The sequence below is a fragment of the Gymnoscopelus braueri genome, assembly GCF_963280865.1.
Source record: "Gymnoscopelus braueri genome assembly, chromosome: 14".
Taxonomy (NCBI): Eukaryota; Metazoa; Chordata; class Actinopteri; order Myctophiformes; family Myctophidae; genus Gymnoscopelus; species Gymnoscopelus braueri.
The window spans coordinates 45,996,959-46,016,689 of NC_137619.1; the positions used below are offsets into that span (position 1 = coordinate 45,996,959).

The 19,731-nt window shown below is 39.4% G+C and overlaps 2 protein-coding genes across 2 annotated transcripts; one reads left to right on the forward strand and one right to left on the reverse strand.

Moving 5' to 3' along the window:
- Positions 1–1,073: 1,073 nt before the first annotated feature.
- eif4ebp2 (eukaryotic translation initiation factor 4E binding protein 2) lies at positions 1,074–8,371 on the reverse strand. The gene is made up of 3 exons (XM_080450158.1): positions 8,004–8,371; positions 6,170–6,346; positions 1,074–4,001 (listed from the first exon to the last, which is right to left on the reverse strand). Exons 1-3 carry the CDS (start codon positions 8,137–8,139, stop codon positions 3,970–3,972), a joined length of 345 nt encoding a protein of 114 aa, XP_080306284.1. The 5' UTR covers positions 8,140–8,371; the 3' UTR covers positions 1,074–3,969.
- Positions 8,372–9,233: 862 nt separating this feature from the next.
- On the forward strand, positions 9,234–19,602 carry ppa1b (inorganic pyrophosphatase 1b). Its single transcript, XM_080449328.1, has 11 exons — positions 9,234–9,388; positions 10,459–10,523; positions 11,256–11,309; positions 11,504–11,623; positions 12,754–12,840; positions 13,243–13,369; positions 14,965–15,092; positions 15,489–15,574; positions 17,122–17,197; positions 18,287–18,326; positions 19,179–19,602. Exons 1-11 carry the CDS (start codon positions 9,235–9,237, stop codon positions 19,208–19,210), a joined length of 969 nt encoding a protein of 322 aa, XP_080305454.1. The 5' UTR covers position 9,234; the 3' UTR covers positions 19,211–19,602.
- Positions 19,603–19,731: the final 129 nt, after the last annotated feature.

Genomic DNA, 19,731 nt, shown 5'->3' on the forward strand with positions numbered 1-19,731 from the left:
TCAGCAGTGTTGGAAGAAGTACCCACATTTGTTTTTACTTAAGTAACAGTATCAATGCCACAATGTAGAAATACTCTGTTACAAGTAATTAAGTCCCACAATCTTACTTGAGTAAAAGTAAGCTCAAATCCATTCATTCATTTCAAAGTATGTACTTGCTAGAAGAGCACATTTCCTCGTTTGCCCTTTTGAATGATGGAGAGCGAGACGGATCCGTCCATCCTCATTGATCTGGAGGGAGATTCAGTTGTCATAGCAGCACTGCAGTGAGATGAGTCATATGAGGTCCCAGACGTGTTCTCATCAGAGATCCTTTATCAAGGCAGCATGAGATTAAGGTCCTTAGAGGCAGTGTAAAGCATTTACGTGTCAAGGACCCCCGACCTGGAAATATATTTGCTGTTTACTTATTCAACCCGGGAACGCATCTGTGTAACCACTTTATCCATATTTTATACTTTGGCTATCCAAAAATCTTGAACATTATTTTGTGCAAATATTTCAATATATATATATATTTAAAAGGGAACATTTGTAACTCAGATCTTTGCTTCTGGGGGTCCCTGGAACAAAATATTTTGAGATGGGGGTCGGCGGCCAAATACATATAATTTTGGGGGTCCTTGACATGAAAAAGTTTGAGAACCACTGATATAGAAACATGTTTTTCAAAAAACTGATAGGGTTTAGAAGACATTTTGTAGAATCCCCCAGAAGCAAAGATTTGAGGTACAAATATAAAATATATATATATAAACATATTCATATATATAAGATTTGCACACATTTTCACGATTTTTCAAAAATAGCAGATCTACAAGCTCGTAGCGCGGCACTCGGTGCTCTAAAAATATCAAAAAAATGACACTTGACATGATTCTTTCCCGGTCTAAATGGGTTAAGAGTTGGCGGGACGGGGAGACCCCTGGTACGAAATAAACACGACTATAACAATTATTTCTATCAGAATATAGACATATTTAACACTTGTTTTGACCACAAAAAATATCACTTGTCTTACAGCACCTTTTTTTTGTGATGGAACACTTGAACCCACAAAAAATGAAACCACATTTTAGTTAAGGAAATTTATTGATCTTGCTGCAACAGTGTCCACTGGCATTGGCGTTTCGTTGAAAATAAAGTTAATTGAAATCATAACAGAAAGTTATAGTAAGTTGGTTTTTTCAAATCTCTTTGCAACATACAATGTTAATTGTTAAGTCCTCGATGTCAAACCAAATAGACCTCAAATTAATCTCCCAAGAATTATGATGATGCTATAATATAAATGTGTTTTCCTTAGCCCCAAAATGTGCAATGCAAAATGGAAACAAGCAAGCCATCAACACATTTTGCATAAAACATGTCCAGATGACCAACAAAAATAAAACAAAAAACCCATTTGATAGACATCATGTCCCTCAACCAGTCAGCAAAACTGACTCAGTGAAAAACATCTCGTCTCAGAGTTGTTTACCTGCTCATTCCTAGCTGCCATTTGGACAGAATGCAACCATCAAAAAGTGCTGAGATCGTGTCAAGGATAACTAAACAAAAATGTTGGACTCTTGAAAAGTAAGCTCATATAAATCACATGCAACTTAACAATGCTGACAGATCCCAATTTCATCATCCCAAATCATGACATGTAGGCAAAGCCATCACATTGTGAAAAGCCGAAGAATGTGTCGGAGTCATAACCAAAGCAAAAGTAATTCTCAGTGTGTACGTTTCTCAACAGCTTTATACAACATTAACTGCTGGAACATTACAGCTGAGAATAAGCAATATATACCTGATGGACAGTATAAGTTGATGACAAGGAACCTGGTTTTAGTAACTGCTAAAGTCAAAGTAAGACACCGGCAGATGTACTTGGCAAAAGAACACAATGGATTAAGGTCACTGGGGAGAGACATGACGTTTAAGGAATTGTACCTACAGTACCTAGTCTCTGAAACAAACAAGCCTTTTTGATTCCTTCACAATTTGGTTCTTTTCGACTACAAAAGGATAACACAGAACCTTCCAGAACCTTCCAGAACCCATGAAGTTCTGTCATTATTTTGTTTGTTTAGATTTCAAATTATAACGAGAACCACTCCTGAAGGGGGAGGTATGCCATTAAAAAATACATAGCATAGTGAAAATGGACGATCTACAAGCTCACAGCACATCACAAAGTGACACGCTGTGAGCTTGCAGGTCTGCTATCTTAGCTATTTTAGAAAACAATTGAAAGTAAGTTCTGAGATTCTAGGTTTCCAGAACTCAGGGCTAGTACTAGCCTCAAAATACCTTATCTGAAACCGGGCTGCAGGGTATGGAAACAAATCCAGAACTCATGAACTACGTTATATAACGGCATAGTACGGTTAGCTTAGTTCTTGTGGTGGAAAAGAACCATAGAGAGCACACATCAAATGGCCTGACTTGTCTTATACCAAAAACAAGTCGTCACTCATTAACAAGGAATCTGTGTACAAGTGCAATGTGGCAAATGATTTATGACTTGTTGTTACTTATTTATACACTCAGTCTCCTGAAAATCTTATTTTTTTGGAAATTAAGAAAAGGTATTAAAAAAATAAAATGCATATAAAAGACCTGGATAGTTTCAAGTTTTCAAAAGTTTCCCCAATAGTTAACCAGAAATTTATGTTTCAATCATTTTCATTATTGTACTAAAATGTGTATAGTATGTATAGCAAGAGTACTTAAAACACTGGACAGAGGGCAGCAAGTCACGCCATTACCTAATCAACACAAACTCTCGCCAGTGCAACTAATCAAATAACTCAAGGTAACCATCAAATCTATGGTGACAGGTTATAAATGTGTCTTGCCAGGAAATGTGTTTGTTAAATAATTATTACAGTAAGGTCGTGATGATATAAAATGCTGATTTCATATTATGTGTTACGTCTTCGAACTGATTCTAAATGAAAAGCCAAATTACAATCAGTGTACTGCCTCGTTACATACATGTGAAACAATCTAATGTTAATTTACTGATTTTAAAACTGTTTAATTGTGGCCTAAAAAAAAAAGCTGGAGTTTAAAAATATATATTTTCACCCTTTAACATGAAACACACAAGGCTTGTGTCGGTGATAAAAAATAAACGGTATGAAATCTTCTGTTAATTTGAAAATAAAAACACAGCATCCCTTTACATAGCTTCAAGTGAAAACTGAGCAGACTGAATAACTGATAAAGAGATTGGGGAGCTTTTTTCACGGAGTAGCAAAATTCCATTTAAATAATAATAGCGGTCCAAACACAGCTTTCCAAAACCAAACATTCTGATGATGAATTTCAAACATTCGGACTGATTCTAAGACCGGTACGTTGCTCTAGAGCAGTGGTTCTCAAAAAGGTGGGGTTCAGGGGTGTGTGTAACTCTGAGAGTGTACAAATGGAACCAAATGGACCCCTACGGGTCCATTTGGTTCCATTTGCACACTCTCAGAGTTATGGGGGTCCTTGAAATTAAAAACGTTTGAGAACCACTGTGTACAGTTTCTTAGGACCACCAAATGAAACCATATCTGCATTACTATGATCTCGTAAGGATGGTGACTTAGAGAACGATGCTCACACAGCAAACGTTCAGATGGATTCCGTCTCATCTAGGAATTGGAAAACATTAAATTCAGGCCCTTCCCCTTGGTGTGTGATTCATTTGCACAGCTACTGGTAACAATGGAATCTATTCCACTAGACCGCAGTCTTCTAGCTAGTTTCCAAGGTTAGCCAAAGCATTCCTGATGACATACAGTACTGTATACCCATGGTTTACACACGTGCGCACACACACACACACACACATTACACCCAGCAGCGAAAACAGAGAGCGAAAGAAGATGGCTGCCACGATGGCTCACAATATTGGTTTTTCTACAAGCCAAGCCACTGGCACACATCTGCCAGGTCGTCTACTTCTTCCAGTGTGGATCCGGTCTGTTAGATGTCCATCTCAAACTGAGCATCATCACCTGAAACACACCAAATAACACATAGCATTAGGGCTGCAAATATTGATTATTTTCTTAGCGATTGCTCCTTCAATTACCTTTTTGGAAAAAAATCATTCTTTTACATAGCAATAAATTGATTAACCAGAATAACCACTTAAGCATTATTCTATTTTTGTCGCACAACAGTGTCGTGATAAAGCATTGTCGCTATAAACCTCATACTGTATGTCCAAAACGGTTACTTTTCCATGAAATGGAAAAAATAACCAGTGTTCCAATGGAGCTATTATTTAGTTGTGCTGGGCAATTAACTGAAAATATATTGAAACTGACATTTAGAACTAATAACGACTTCAATCGTTCATCATCCTATATAATCCTGTATATAATATATATATATATATAATAATCCTATAATTCTACAAAGCTCTGTGCGTCTGTAGCTCTGTCTGTCTGTGCCCAAAATCTCTTCTGCCCGGCGTTCTCCTCAGTGGCTGGAGCAATTGATCTGCATTTGCACACAGCCATTGACCATTACCATGTGCACGGAACACCGAAGCCCGTTTTTCACTTTCACCAAATGTCAGCTGTTTATTAGCGTTTTTGTGTTCGCTGGCTCCCGGGTTGCCAAATCATGTGCGTCAAACAAGCGCCGGTGTTGCCACATCCGTGAAACAAGCGGACCATGACGCGCGCGTGGTGCTCATTTTCCCCCGTTGAAATAATCGTGATATTGATTCGAAGTCATATCGCCCAGCTCTAATTTGCACATACAAAGAATGTGTCCCCTGCATTATTTACCCATCCCATTAAAAGCAATGAATTCCATTAATACAGCACCAAGGGAGCAGTTATGGGTTAAGTGTCTTCTGCAGGGACACCTCCACACACACACACATACAGTAGACTAGGGGCGGCCAAGGGGAGCAACCGCTGACCTTCCCATTCCCAGATGGCCTCTCTACCCACTCAGCTACGGCCGCTGTGGGCTTTCCTTTTTATTTGCAGCGAGAGCGGACATGAAGTTGCGGTAGTTCTGTGCCAACGGTTTTTGCTCCTGCCTTTACAGTTTTTGTTTTGAAGCAGTCTGCAGTCCTGGGTACAGCGATAGAAGTTAACCCATTAAGGCCTGAGTCCGATTCTTAAAATGTTTTCTAAATCCTAACAGATTTTTGAAAAAGTCTTTCAAAAATAGCCAAAGAAATCTAAAGTGACACAGATGCGTTCCAGGTCTTAATGGGTTAACAAAAGCTTTGGTACTACTCACACCAAACGTCTTGAGATGCCTTGAGTTTTCTTGATTTTTACTTTCAAGGAATAGGTCGTCCATATTAACCACTTTCAACGTGGCATTTTGGGCATGACATTAAAGGGCAAAGATTTTCCCAAAACAATGTGCAAAATGTTGTGAGCTTGTAGATTGCCTATTTTCACACAACAATGTCACATGATAAAGTATAAATTATAAGTATTTTTAAACAACATTTTAGAGTAGGCACTAGGCAATTATTTTTTACCCCTTTTTCTCCCAATTTAGCCCATAGGAGTCCGTGCAGTGACATAAATCGCCCTCCCCTGAACACAGCCAATTGTGTGCAAATAGATGCTCAGCAAGCCGGCTGTGGATTCGTTAGTTCGGAACTTGACCACTGCGCCAGCCATAAGGCAGTGGTGTAAAGTAACTAAGTACATTTACTCAAGTACTGTACTCAAGTACAATTTTGAGGTACTTCTACTTTACTGGAGTATTTCCAATTTTCAATACTTCTACTCCACAACATCTCAGAGGCGAATTGTGTACTTTTACTCCACTACAATTATTTGAAAACTTTAGTTACTAGTTACTTTGCAGATATAAATGATTATTATAAAAGATACATTAACCACTTCAGCCCTATTTTATACCTAGGCTATTTGAAAATAGCCGATCTACAAGCTCACAACACGTCGCGTTGCGAGCTTGTAGATCTGCTATTTTCAAACATTTTAGTACTTTTACTTTTGGTACTTTATGTACATTTTCATACCAATACTTTTGTACTTTTACACAAGTACATTTTGAATTCGGGACTTTTACTTGTAACAGAGTACTTCCACATTGCAGTATTGATACTTTTACTTAAGTAAAACATTTGAGTACTTTTTCCACCACTGCCATAAGGCTCAGGAGGTTACTTTGCCAGTACCTGGCTTGCCATCGTGGTTGTTGATGATGTGGTTGTTGGCTTCGTTCTTCCTGTTCTCTCTCAGGACGTTTTGGCTGGTCACCCCAGGAATGACAGGCAGGTGGGCCGGGGGGGTCTGAGCTATGGGGGAGTTACGTCTGTCCAACAGGAACTTACGGTCGTAGATGATCCGTGTTCCTGTGAGAGAAGACAGATATGTTCAAATTAATGTCACTTTTTTTCCCTCCATGATCCAAATGCATGAATGTTTCAAATAGTCACTAGTAGATTTGCCCGAAATGCCCCCTATACCCGCATATCTGTCTAAATACCTCCAAAAAGTTAGTGACACCCACAGTCACGAAACTAGAGGGAGCGTAAACAACAATCTGGTACCACCCACCCATAAAACAAACATGGGCAAATTCTCCTTCTACAGCACGGCCACCAAGGTATGGAATAGCCTAACCCCATCCCTCAAAAAATGCAGTTAGCTGGGCTCATTTAAAACAGCCCTAAAAACTCATCTTTCTGGAGGCCATAAAAGGAGGTAGTACCAGTTTCCCAGTAGACAGACGACCCCCCTCCCCTTTTTCTGTATATATATTTTTTTCATGATTTCTTTTGTACATAGTGGTATTTTTTCTCTGTATTTTTATGTTGATATTTGAACTGTTTGGTTGCTACTATATATGTCTATGAAATTAATACCAAGGACCCCAACGGAAACAAGTCCGCAAGGACTTTTTTGGTCGGACCTTTTAGACAAAAGTATTATAAATGTAACTGTGTTGTTTTACATTCTATTGTCAAATAATAATTTTCAATCAATCAAAAAAAGCACATAAGACTATACTAGTGCTGTACATCATGTAGTGCACTAGCCCTGGAATATCTGTGATCTAACATACATTTGGAATACATGAAATGTATGTAAGATCACAGACATTCTAGGGCTAGTAGTGCACCTGCTGCTATCTTTTTTTAAACCTGCACCTTACAGTATGTCTAACCTCATGTACATACCTGCTACTTTTTATGCTACCGCCGGTATATGTAAATGTACATATCTTAAGATTTTTCTTTTGACCGGTTTCTTCCCTATGTTTTCTCTTTGCTCTCCCTCTCTCTCTCTGGCCCCATTTTTTCCCCACAAAAAAAACAACGTACAGTATTTATACCGGTAAACCTGTGATAAATAAATTTGATTCTAATTCTGAAATTGTAAAATTAGGCTATAGTAAAAAAATAAATAATAAATGGGCCAAGTACTGTGACATTACATGTTTTGGGTCACTGTGAAAATAGCATGTCTGAGAAAATGCTTAGATGCAACTCAGACCATAATGAACAATAGTGGAATAAATTATGAATTGCATCCATTCGCTCTCAAAAGCCATAATAAAGCTATTTGACAAGGCTTTTTACTGCATGGCATTTGTGACATTAATAGAAAAATACATTTAGTTTCATGACAAATCATAAATTGTAATGAAAAACCCCAATTTGAGCATAATGCAAGTATGCAACAATAATGCACTCATCAGAATCACTGCGCTGCAGAGCAGCCAATCACATTGTATCGACGGAGGCCAGGGGGCGGGACTAAAGGCATTGTTTTTGTTTTGATCGGTGACAACGGGGCAGACAAGCTGTAGGCCAACATCCACAGTCAACTAACATATCCAAATAAAAATTAAAAACACAATAAGTAAATAAATAAAAAGCGTAAAAGTAAAAGATTAAAATAATAATAAAAATAATAAAAATAATACAAAAAATGATAAATAAAAAATAAAAAATAATAAAAAACAATAAAACACAATAACTTCCCAAATCATAAGGTTGTTAATACCTCCCGGAGTGGTAGAGAAAAAAGTGCCTCCTGGGGTCGTACAGTAGTCGTGAGGTAGCTGCGTTGTGTCGCTGATCAGGATGGTCCGGGTGGTCGGGATGGCCCTGCTCTGGCTCAGCTGACGACTGCCTGACATGATGGTGTTGTCACTGATCAGATGTGATCTGACTGACTGGGGACGAATCTGATCAAACTGGGTGCTTTTTTTATTAGGATCCGGACGGAGCTCCCACCACCACCGTGTCTCTCTCTCTTTCCTCCTTGTCTTTCTTTCTCCCAGTCAGGGCCTGGCCGTCAGCAGCACCCAGCTCCCCACACAGCACCCAGCAGCAGCAGCAGAGCAAAGGCAAAGGCAGGAAGCACCACACGCACAGCCAGGATATGAAGTCAAGCTAGAGTTTTTTTTTCCTATTACTATTTTTAGCTCTTACATGTCGATGCTGTAATTATTTGATCTAAAGCACTTGTTTCACCTTGTTTTGAAAAGCGCTGTACAAATAAAGGGTTGTTTGTTATTATTATTGTTATTATTATTATTATTATTATTATTATTATTATTATTATTATTGTTGTTGTTGTGCTGATGAAATTATGCCAGATTCCACGTTATTGATTAAAACTCTACACTACAAAGTTACTTTCTAACTCACACAGTGTGCTATTTTACCCCTTCACTGTAGAACACTTTGCAAATTTTTCATACAACAAAACAATAATTGGTAATAGAATGCACAGTAAACTTGAAACTTACTTTATTATAATGTTTGCTTTTATTTACTTACTAATTTAATTTAATTTTGTTTTATTTATTTATTTGTGTTTTCAAAGTTGCATTGCTCTATCATAAATCCCACAGACCGGCGAACCGCCTGGGCAAAAACAAACGCACCCTCACACAGGCTTTGTCGCTCCGTCGTACGTCGGTTTCGCTTGCCAATAAGCACAGATCTACAAGCTCTCAATGCGTCGCGGTGCGACCTGGGTGCGACGCGTTCTTAGCTTGTAGGTCTGTTCGTTTGGGCGAGCGATACTGCGCGTGCGCATTGCAGCGTTCATTCACCCCCGGGATCAATTCACTTTGAATATTGCAGATCCGGTCTAGAGCGGATACGGAAATGTTTTATATATGCTGCATGCATGTGTGTGTGGAAAGTACCGGATACAGTAGGCGGGTCTCTAGACCGGATATTAACAAAGAGCAGTAAATAGAAACCAAAGCTATAAAACCTTGATGACGCGAGGTTCCAACTTCAGACTGAGCCGACGAACATCATTGAATCCACCGGTTCACACAAACGCACAAACCCTCCGAAACAAAGCCGACATGAGCTTCACAGTCGAGGAGAGGGGGAACCCCAACACCCTGAGCTACCGTCTGTTCTTCAGTAAGTCATGTTTTTACGTCTTTATGTTTCTTTTTGGCTCGTCTGGTTGAGGAATCGATTCGAAGTCCATAAGCTCCCTGTCTCCCTCAGGGGGGTTCGCCACATACAATGATCCCACGTGTCACTTCTATTCATTGTGTCGGCTGGGTTCGACCACCGACCGTACAACAACTTCTGCACGAAGTTGTCTGTGTAAACACTTAACGTTATACAACGTATTGTTTCTGTAAATGTTTTAATTGTTCCACTACAGCTTGTGCTTGATAATGCCGGGTTGTGGCAGCACGATTTGCTTTTATTACCCCACGTTTAAAGCTACAGTCCTTAAGTTTTATGAGGCAATTGCATTTTACAGCCCAATTTACTCCATCGATCATGATCATTTGAGGGTTTGATTTCTCGGATTAGATTTATTTTCCTGTAGCCTGTATATCTTGTTTCGTATTAACCTACAGGGTAATGTTGGTGGATAGGAAGACTACGCCCTCTCTGGTCTGCAATTCAAAAGCATCTGATGCAACATTGATTGATTCTTGAGGTACTTTTATTTAGTAAGACATGAGAATCACAGTACATGGAAGTACAAATTCACAATACAAGGTCTACTAAACTGGAAGACTCAGTTAAGCACGTAGCTTTTTTGAACTCACTACTACTACTACTTTCAACTCACTACACAATGCAAAGCCCTTACTGATGGGGTATCTGCACTTGACTGTCCATTACAGTAGTTGGCAGATGTTCAGCTTTAAGACATGCACCATTTTAAGTCTTGCTTCTTAATACACAACGTCCAGGAAAGTTTTTTAGTAATTTCGGCAATGGACACACTCTTGAGAGTGTACAAATGGAACCAAATGGATCCTACCGGCCCATTTGTACCTCTGAGTTACAGACCTGTAAAGTGTCCAAAGTAAACTGTCCATTTGTTTGGGGGAAGGGCGAACAGTTTGAGAACCACTGTAGTAATTTATTGTGTACCTGTTTATTTAATCTGCAAAACGCACAACTTGTCTGCTCTCTCTGACTGTGTTAACGGCGTGTGCGATTTTTCTTTTTTGTCTCAACAGAAAATGCTGAAGGAAAGTACATCTCACCATTCCATGACATACCAATGTATGCTGATGAGGGCCAGGTAAAATAAAATGGTCACCTTCATTCATATCCAAACTAGTTACTTAATGATGACCATGGTTGGGAGTAAACCTCAACCATGGCTTGGTCTTTTACTGACAAGTATGTTGACTTCCTGGTTTTCAAATAATTGGAATTGATCAGGCCAGGGTGCATGGTGACTCAGCCAGTTGATGTGCAGACCATAATGCTCCCTGCTGTGAGAGGACCCGAGTTTGAATCCAACTCCTGTCATGTCTTGCATGTCTCTCCTCTCTCTCTGCCCATGGTTTCCTGTCTCTACGCTCTCCTATCTGAAATAAAACATACAATGTCATGAGTATTAAAGAAAAGACAATGAAATAAAACCTTTCTGTTTAGCACAGTGTCCTGTGGAGAACCGCAAGGTTCATAGTCTGCCGGGGCAATGGCCTCTGCTCTGTACCTACCTGCCCAGTCCAATATCTAATGTGATTGCTCTTATCAATAATGACGTAGATGTAATTTTTCATTTCACACAAAGCCATCCTCAGACATATTATGTTTGTAAATGCAAATAGTCATATAGTCATAATTTTCCAGTATTCTGTTTTTTTGTTTTGTTTAACATGGTATGCAACACAATTTCATTTACTTTAATCAGAATTGAGACGGATGAATAGGAGCAATGTTGTAATGATTACAATTTTACCTTTGTAATTGATACATTGATGGATATCATAATGTGACAAATATTTCTTCTTCTCTCTTCCAGAACATCTTTAACGTGGTCGTTGAGGTACCAAGATGGACCAATGCAAAGATGGAGGTAGGCTCCTCAAATGACCTTGACTTGCACCATCGTGTTGGGGCCAGATTTTATTACATGCATTGATTATTGTATACACAGTTCATTTATAGGCCTAAATGAACAGTTCCATTTAAAAGAAAGTTGCTATTTGGCAGTCATCAAAGGTGATGGAAAAATAGTAATAATTTCATTTTAATCTTGTTTACTTTCAGATCGCTACAAAAGACCCTCTGAACCCAATAAAGCAAGATGTGAAGAAGGGTAAACTGCGTTATGTTGCCAATGTATTTCCACATAAAGGGTACATATGGAACTATGGAGCAATACCACAGGTTAGTTTGTCTACCAGTTTGTAGGAATTATTTGCTTTGACATGTAGATGAACAGGATGTAAAATGTTCGCTTAAAAATATGTATGTTCAAAGATTTGCGCACATTTTCAAGATTTTCCAAAAATAGCAGATCTACAAGCTCGTAGCGCGGTACTCGGTGCCGCGCTACGAGCTTGTATATCTGCTATTTTTGAATAGCCAAAGTGTAAAATAATAGCTGAACAAGATGTAGGATTATAAACTGTATGTATGTATGTATATGTAACCTTTTATTTAACAAGTCACATTGAGGTATGAAACCTCTTTTGCAAGTGAGACCTGGCCAAGACGGGGCCAAAGCAGTACAACTAAGAACAAAATGATAACTAAAAGTGCAACAAATTCAACCAAAAAAGATTTCAACTAAAAACAACTAACAGTACCGCATTAGTGCTCTAAATGTAAAAATATGAGCAGGACATGGACAGCTTTTCCATTATCTGCCGTTTATAATCCCATGAGATAAGGTGATCCAATTAAACATTTGCCTGGCTGCAAATCATTTCCATCCCAGGTCCTTGATTAAAGGTTGGGTAAGTGATTTACTTTTGTTAAAATAAGTGTTAAATAGCTCTATATTCTGATAGTACTCATTGCTATAGAGTGTTTGTTCAGTAAAAGGAGTCTCCCATGTCTCTCCAGCTCTTTATCAAACAGGAAATGCATTTTCAATGCTCTCTCCTGATTGGCTTAAATGTTGTCACCTACCTGAAAATGTGCTATATTCTGTTTACTAAAGAGCTGGAGAGACTCCTGTGACCGAACAAACCCTCTGTAGCAATGATTACTATCAGAATGTAGTACTTTTTAACAAAAAAAATAATAATTACCAAAACATATCACTTACCATACCTTTTAAACAAGCTTCTCTTGCGTACCTCAGTTTGATCAGCAAGTAACATACAATGCAACCATTTCTCTGAATGCAAGTTATAACTGTTATGTGAAAAAAAAAAATATTTATGTACACAAGCTGCTTAACCAGGATATTCTTATAAATAACCTCTGCCAGTATTGCATCCTACGCAGTGTGAGGGATGACCAAATTGTAGCACCTAATTCTGATTATTATTTTTTTGCCGTCTGTGTAGACATGGGAAGACCCAGGACACAAAGATGGAGACACTGGCTGCTGTGGTGACAACGACCCAATCGATGTCTGTGAGATCGGTAGTAAGGTACAACAGTTGCTTATAACGCTTTGAGAACCACTGGTTTAATTGATTATTTTAGATTGCGTCACAATGACCATCAGCCTCTGTACTGGGGCCAAGTGTTTTACTTCTCTAGTGCCGTTTGTTTGGTAGAACAGATGAACAATGTTATGAAATGGCTTTTCTGTGCTGTGGAGGGATTACAGTACTGTGTTTCTATCTATTTCTACATATATTATACAGGGGATGGATTACTGTAGTGTATGTACTATATGTTACCGTACATGTGAGAAACCAGTACAAGTGAGAGAAACTGAACGGGGAGCGTATGATGTATATTTGTTTCTCTATTGTAAAGCATGTTTGACTTGACATTGTATGAAATGTGCTATATATGAATATAATTGACTTGGGTGGCTTTTCTAGGTGTGCTCCCGTGGTGAGGTAGTCAAGGTGAAGGTTCTTGGAGTTTTGGCCATGATTGATGAGGGTGAGACTGATTGGAAAGTCATTGCAATCAACGTAGAAGACCCTGAAGCCAGCAGCTTCAACAGTAAGCACAAAGCTTCCCTTTACATAAAGAGCAACTTACTGGTAATACTAAAACCACTTTTTTGTTGTTTGTTTGTTTTACCCCTTTTTCTCCATAATTAAGTCGTTATGGCAATTGATTCCTCCCCACACACATTTCTGGGTTGTCACTGCTGTTGTATGTATCCTACTGACTCACCTGCCAGTGAGGAGGCCTCACCGGGAGGATGTAGAGCCTTCGTACTACTCCTCACGCCCATAGGATTATGTGCAGTGACAATAATCACCCTCCTGGCCGCGTAATATTGTTGTACAGCGACATTCGACCAAACCCCGCCCTGCGATTGGCTGAATACAAAAACGAGAAAACAAGGACTCCGCCCCCAGGTGGGGGCATTTACAGTCTAATACAGACCAAAACCCTAGTACTCCATCTGGTCTCGTAGCGTGCCTCACTAGGCGTAAGACTGCCGACCCTGACGGTGCGTTTTAACAGCGGGCGATCACGATAGTATTTTCCGGAAGTGCATTATATGTCTATGAAAGCCGGCAACTACTGGCGATAGGGTGAAGTGGGCGGGGGGGCGATGAAAGATGGATTTTCTTTATCTTTTGGACGATGTCGCCCGGCAATCGCCGGAGAGTCGCCCGCTGTTAAAATGTACTGTTAGGCTCGAGATCGAATCCTGCTGGAGGCACGCTTTTTCCGACAACCGCAGACAACTTTTTTTTGGCAGTTGATTTGAACCCAAAACCTCTGCGGTGGTGGGCAGGCACTTCACCACTGTGCCACCCGAGTTGGAAAATAATGTACACTTGTTAATGCTAGCAATTGATTGTTTATTGTCTGTGGAGTACAGTCCCAACATTATACTGTCTCTGTATGGCCGTCACTCGATTTTAAAGATGTGGTGAAATGGAAAAATACGTCGCTATAAGTCACTAAAAGGCCAATCTTAATTACTTCCTGTAAACGCAATACTGTAGCTCACGTTCCTCAAAACACAGCTGATTTTAATTACAGAGCTACTCCGTTTTGAATCTCATTCAAGATGACGTCCAGACTCATTTTAAACTTAATCAGCACACTAAAATATGTATCTGAAAACATTTTAGATTAGAAATAAGCAACGTAGTGACAAACATGCATCACAGTGCCGTCTCTCTCTCTTGGGCAGTGTGAACCGGCAGGCTACAAACACTAGCCCGCTGCTGCACACAGCTGCAGTGAGTGAGATTCCACCGTTCCATAGCCTGAAGGGATGGGACCTTCAGATTGGTTGCGAGGCCGTTTCAGACAAAAAAAAAAAAACATTTCACCAGGACTTTAAAACGGGTCTTCCCAGTGGCAGGCTCTCTGCCAATCAGCAACGAGAAGCGGCCTTCTCCATCAAAACATGGCAGAAGACCAATCAAATGTGTTAACAAAGGCAGGTCTGTTTTGTTAACCTCAATAAAGTGTGTGTGTGTGTGGGGAAGACAAGTCTGCGACTTCCTCAAATGCATTTTTATAGGCATGTTCAAGATAAACAGGGTATTAATTTTTTTTTAGATTCCAATTTATCCGCTAAGGGATTGTGAGTCTAAACTATAGTCTTAACTGTTTTGTGATTTCAGATATTAGTGACGTACAAAGACTGAAACCTGGCTACCTGGACGCCACAGTCGACTGGTTCAGGAGGTACAAAGTTCCAGATGGGAAACCAGAGAACCAGTTTGCCTTCAATGGAGAATTCAAAGACAAGGTACCTCACATCATGGCTTAGTCACACCTGAACATGAATGGTTTGACATGCAGTTTTCTGATGATGTTGCAAACAGTCATCTTTCTAAAGATGGACAAATAAATGAACCTTTACGATATGTTGCTTAATTAAGATTTCTAAGATATGATGACATACTTTACTTAAAGGGATACTTCACTTTCGGGCCGGGCCCACATTTAAAAAATATATTAAAAATAAATGAAAAAAGTTATGGAAAATTCATGGCCCCCTCACGCATTAGTAGGACACTCTAATGCGTGAGGGGGCCATGAATTTTCCATAACTTTTTTCATTTATTTTTAATATATTTTTTAAATGTGGGCCCGGCCCTAAAGTGAAGTATCCCTTTAACAATTGCTTTTATTCTGTATTCAGGACTTCGCTATTGAGACAATCAAGAGCACTAACAACTTTTGGAAAGCCCTCATCTCCCAAAAGACCAATGCTGGAGAACTGAACTGGTAAGTAGAGCATTTAGTTGTACTTTGTAAAGGATCTTGATTGGAGTGAACAGACGGCGGCAGGGATTCAACTTTGTCTAATTTACTGTCCGTCCATTCGTGATACATAAAATAAGCTGGTTGCCATGCCACATACATACAAACTCAAAAGTATAATAAGGAAACGGATGTTCTATTATTGGACAAAGGGATAGTCCAGTAATGTCACACTCTTTCAGCGCTGTGACCCCATTCTCACTGTCAAAAACACAAGACAACCTAAACCATTAGGGAGGGCTTACTGTTTAGCTTTTAAAGCCTGGCAGCCGACCAGCCTAATTACACACAGGTAAACCACATTCCTGCTGAACAATGGCCACTGCCTCAGAGTGTGACTCTCTCCTTACAACCTGCCACAAACCACACCGCGCTACCACATACACCAAGTGGCCACTTTAACCCATTCAATCCAGGAACGGATTGGTGTCATTTTTAGATTTCTTTGGGCTATTCAAAAATAGCAAGCTCCTTTTGAATATATATTCAAAGACATATATATATATATTTGTTAAAGCGAACATTTGTAACTCAAATCTTTGCTTCTGGGGATTCTACAAATGTCTTCTAAATCCTAACAGTTTTTTAAAAAATATATATTTGGCCGAGGACCCCCATCTCAAAATATTTAGTTCCAGGGACCCCCAGAAGTTGTAACGGAGTTAAAAATGTTCGCTTAAAAATATAAATATATTCAAATATTTGCAAAAAAAATTACTATTTAAAAAAAAAAAAAAATAGCCTTGTTTTGAGCTTTTAAATCTGCTATTTTTGAATAGCCAAAGAAATCTTAAAATGACACAGATGCGTTCCTGCTCTTAAAGGGTTAATGGTTGTACCGGCTCATGAACGCAAACAACCTACTCCTCTAAACAGAGAGTGACGTGGCTGCAACTCTCTATATAAAGTATTGTTTGCAGAAAGGGCCATGAGGTTCAGTTACAGTTCCACCAACATCTAAGTGAATTTGAACGCGGTATGATTGTTAGTGCCAAAACAGCGTTGTTTTCCAGCATCGCAGAAAGAGCTATACCCTTCTGTACAGCACTGGTTCTCAAGGTGGGGTCCGGGGACCCCCTGGGGACCTTGAGGGTGTGAGTGGTGGTCAAGTTCAGCCCCTGTGGCCACCCACAAAAGCCGGCGCCCCTGGATCCATCAATCTATTGTGTTCCAGCTTGGATCAATCCAATGTAACTAGAGTAGTTTAGTACTACCCTATTTGTCGGTATCACAATGGGAACTCATTTGTCAAGGTTTGAAAGAAAAAAGACCATGACTTGTTTTTACATTGTTCTTGATTTTATATTAATGTTATATTTACATAGAATATTAGTGTTTTGCCAATTATTTGCAGTATCCTCATGGCCCACCAGTGGGCCCCAGGCCGACATGTTGGGAATCGCTGCTTTACAGAATGCAATCCAAGCACACTGAGTCTTAGCAGACGTGTGGTGCCGCAACAGTTTAAGCTTCTTGATAATGAATGTCCATTCATTTTCCTCCCCATGCAGCAAAAACACATGCGTCTCATCTGGTGAAAGTCCTTTTTGCTGCTCAGCGGTGGAGGCCAAAGCTGTTGTTGATGAGGTCAGTACCATTTAGTTTTGGGTGTGGCTCCAGAATCGGTACCAGTATCCAATCTCTACAAGCTCCGAAACCAGGAGTTTTAGGTCATGCAAATTTGTTTTAGGTCACACTGCCATTAACCACATCAAAACCATACCTAAACTTAAACATCTCTTTCCTAATGCCTAAATGCAACCGTAATTTATTATGTATTTAAACATTATGTTTTGGCAGTTGCTGCTATTTATGTAGATAGCAGAGAGGGGAGACATTTGCGAGTCATGGTTGGATTTGAACAGCTAGCTAGCTGCTCACAAGGAACATGCTCAGTGTACTTAAACTTAAATATAACCATCTCTAACATAATTAATACCTAAACAGAATCTGAATTAACTTTATTGTCACATCACAGGTTTACAGGTGTAAAGAAGTGTTTCTTTGGGGTTTTTTTCATGCGCTTTCGATCATCTGTAGTTTTTGATGAAGGGAGAATGATAGAGATTGAGGAAGAGCAAGGAGAAAAACACAGGATAGAAGCAGGTCAAATAATCAAAAAGATATATGCATAATATACAAAGAGTGCACAGTAGCAGCCTTCTCCCTCTGTTGGCACTCTCATTAAAAAAAAAACATTTAAACGTTATATCTGAAGATAGGTTGGGTCCACCTCTGGCTGTTCGCAATGCATTGTGGGTATGATACCATGCCAGTTGGAGCCACTATCTTGATTTTTGAGGCTATGATATCTCTTCTCTTTTATGGCATTATTTTTTTTCGGGTTGTCCGTCCGTCCATCCGTCCTTCTGTCCGTCCCTATCTTATGAACGCGCTATCTCGGGAATGCCTTGAGGGAATTTCATGACATTTGGCACAAACGTCCACTTGGACTCAAGGATGAGCTGATTAGAACTACGAGGTCAAAGTCAAGATCACTGTGACCTCACAAAACACGTTCATTAAATTCCTTCAAAGTCTTCACTACATATACTATATCACTACTATACTATACAACCGAAATGTGGTATTTCTAGTTTGTTTTTGCTTGTATTATTCATTATGTTAAATATACACCTTGATTCAAGATTTTCACATATATCTGTCCACTTTCAGACCTGTCCGTGTGGAACAGAAGACCCCATCCCCTCAACAGGTATGGAGCTTCCTGTTTATGTCCAGCTAAATGATTATAAAGGTTATTGATTTGACCCTTCAAACCACTGGTTCTCAAAGTTGGGTCCGGGGACCCCCAGGGGTCATTGAGGGGTTTTCAGGGGCCCCCCCAGTTAAATAATTCATAGTTAGGAACCAGCTGAACCGGGTACGGGTCTGCAACTCTGAGAGTGTCTAAATGGAACCAAATGGATCCTTGTGGGTCCATTTGGTTCCATTTGAACACTCTCAGAGTTACAAAGGTCCATGACCTAACTTATACCAAACTGGGGATCCTTGAAATGACTGAACAGTTTGAGAACCACTACTGAGGATCATGTTGATCATTTTACCAGTGGAGTAAAGTAACTAAGTACATTTACTCAAGTACTGTACTTAAGTACAATGTTGAGGTACTTTTACTTTACTGGAGTATTTCCAATTGTCTATACTTTTACTCCCACTCCACTACATCTCGGAGGCAAATATTGTACTTTTACTCCACCACAATTATTTGAAAACTTTAGTTACATTGTAGCTATGAATTATTACATTATAAAACATACATTAACCACTTCAGCCCTACTTTATACCCAGGCTATTTGAAAATAGCCGATCTACAAGCTCTCGAGCTTGTAGATCTGCTATTTTCAAACATTTCAGTACTTTTGGTACTTTGAGTACATTTTGATACCAATTATTTTGTACTTTTACTCAAGTAATTTTTTTCTTGTAACAGAGTACTTCTACATTGTAGTATTGATACTTTTACTTAAGTATAACGTTTGAGTACTTTTTCCACCACTGCATTTTACCACAAAACGGTAACGACCGTTTCTTTTTCTCTTGACAGTGGACCAATGGTTCTACTACGAGAAGAAGTAACCCACGAGCTGCCTGAAGTGGACCAGAATGCATGTCTCATCTGATGAAGACGTACTTGAAGATGAAGCACTTAGAGCTACCATAGATGAGGTTGTGGGACAACTGCTTTCCCTGTAGATTGGAGATAACTGCATCGATAACTGTAGAGAGGAACACCGTGAACTGTACTTTGGCCAGTGTTCCACATATTTAAAACAAAGATCTCCTTTGAGATGTGCTGTCAACTACATTGTACAGGTAGTTTCCCCCCAGTAGCTACACGTGTACCTCATGAGACTCGACTGCTTTAATAAAGCTTTTCCGTTCAAAATGTTGTGTGGATTTCTAAGTATTGAATTTTGTCTTGGGTACGAGAGGCACATACATTTTGCTGTAGAGGCCTGCACCCAGATGTCATATTAACGTCTATATGGAAGATCATTGGTACCAAAATGATATAAGAGCCTCAGTGAAATAAATAAATGAGAAAGTAATTGCATATTAATAATGCATTGAATAATATTAATGTATTTATTCTTTGG

What these genes read in the sequence shown, in the direction of transcription:
- eif4ebp2 (XM_080450158.1), bottom strand. Translation starts at nt 8,139, where the DNA reads ATGTCAGGCAGTCGTCAGCTGAGCCAGAGCAGGGCCATCCCGACCACC. An exon ending in TTTCTCTACCACTCCGGGAG is followed by an intron (nt 6,347 to 8,003) that starts GTATTAACAACC and finishes CTTCTCTCACAG; the next exon opens with GAACACGGATCATCTACGAC. An exon ending in CAACCACGATGGCAAGCCAG is followed by an intron (nt 4,002 to 6,169) that starts GTACTGGCAAAG and finishes GGTGTGTTTCAG; the next exon opens with GTGATGATGCTCAGTTTGAG.
- ppa1b (XM_080449328.1), top strand. Translation starts at nt 9,235, where the DNA reads ATGACGCGAGGTTCCAACTTCAGACTGAGCCGACGAACATCATTGAAT. An exon ending in TCTGTGAGATCGGTAGTAAG is followed by an intron (nt 12,841 to 13,242) that starts GTACAACAGTTG and finishes TGGCTTTTCTAG; the next exon opens with GTGTGCTCCCGTGGTGAGGT. An exon ending in AGACCCCATCCCCTCAACAG is followed by an intron (nt 18,327 to 19,178) that starts GTATGGAGCTTC and finishes TTCTCTTGACAG; the next exon opens with TGGACCAATGGTTCTACTAC.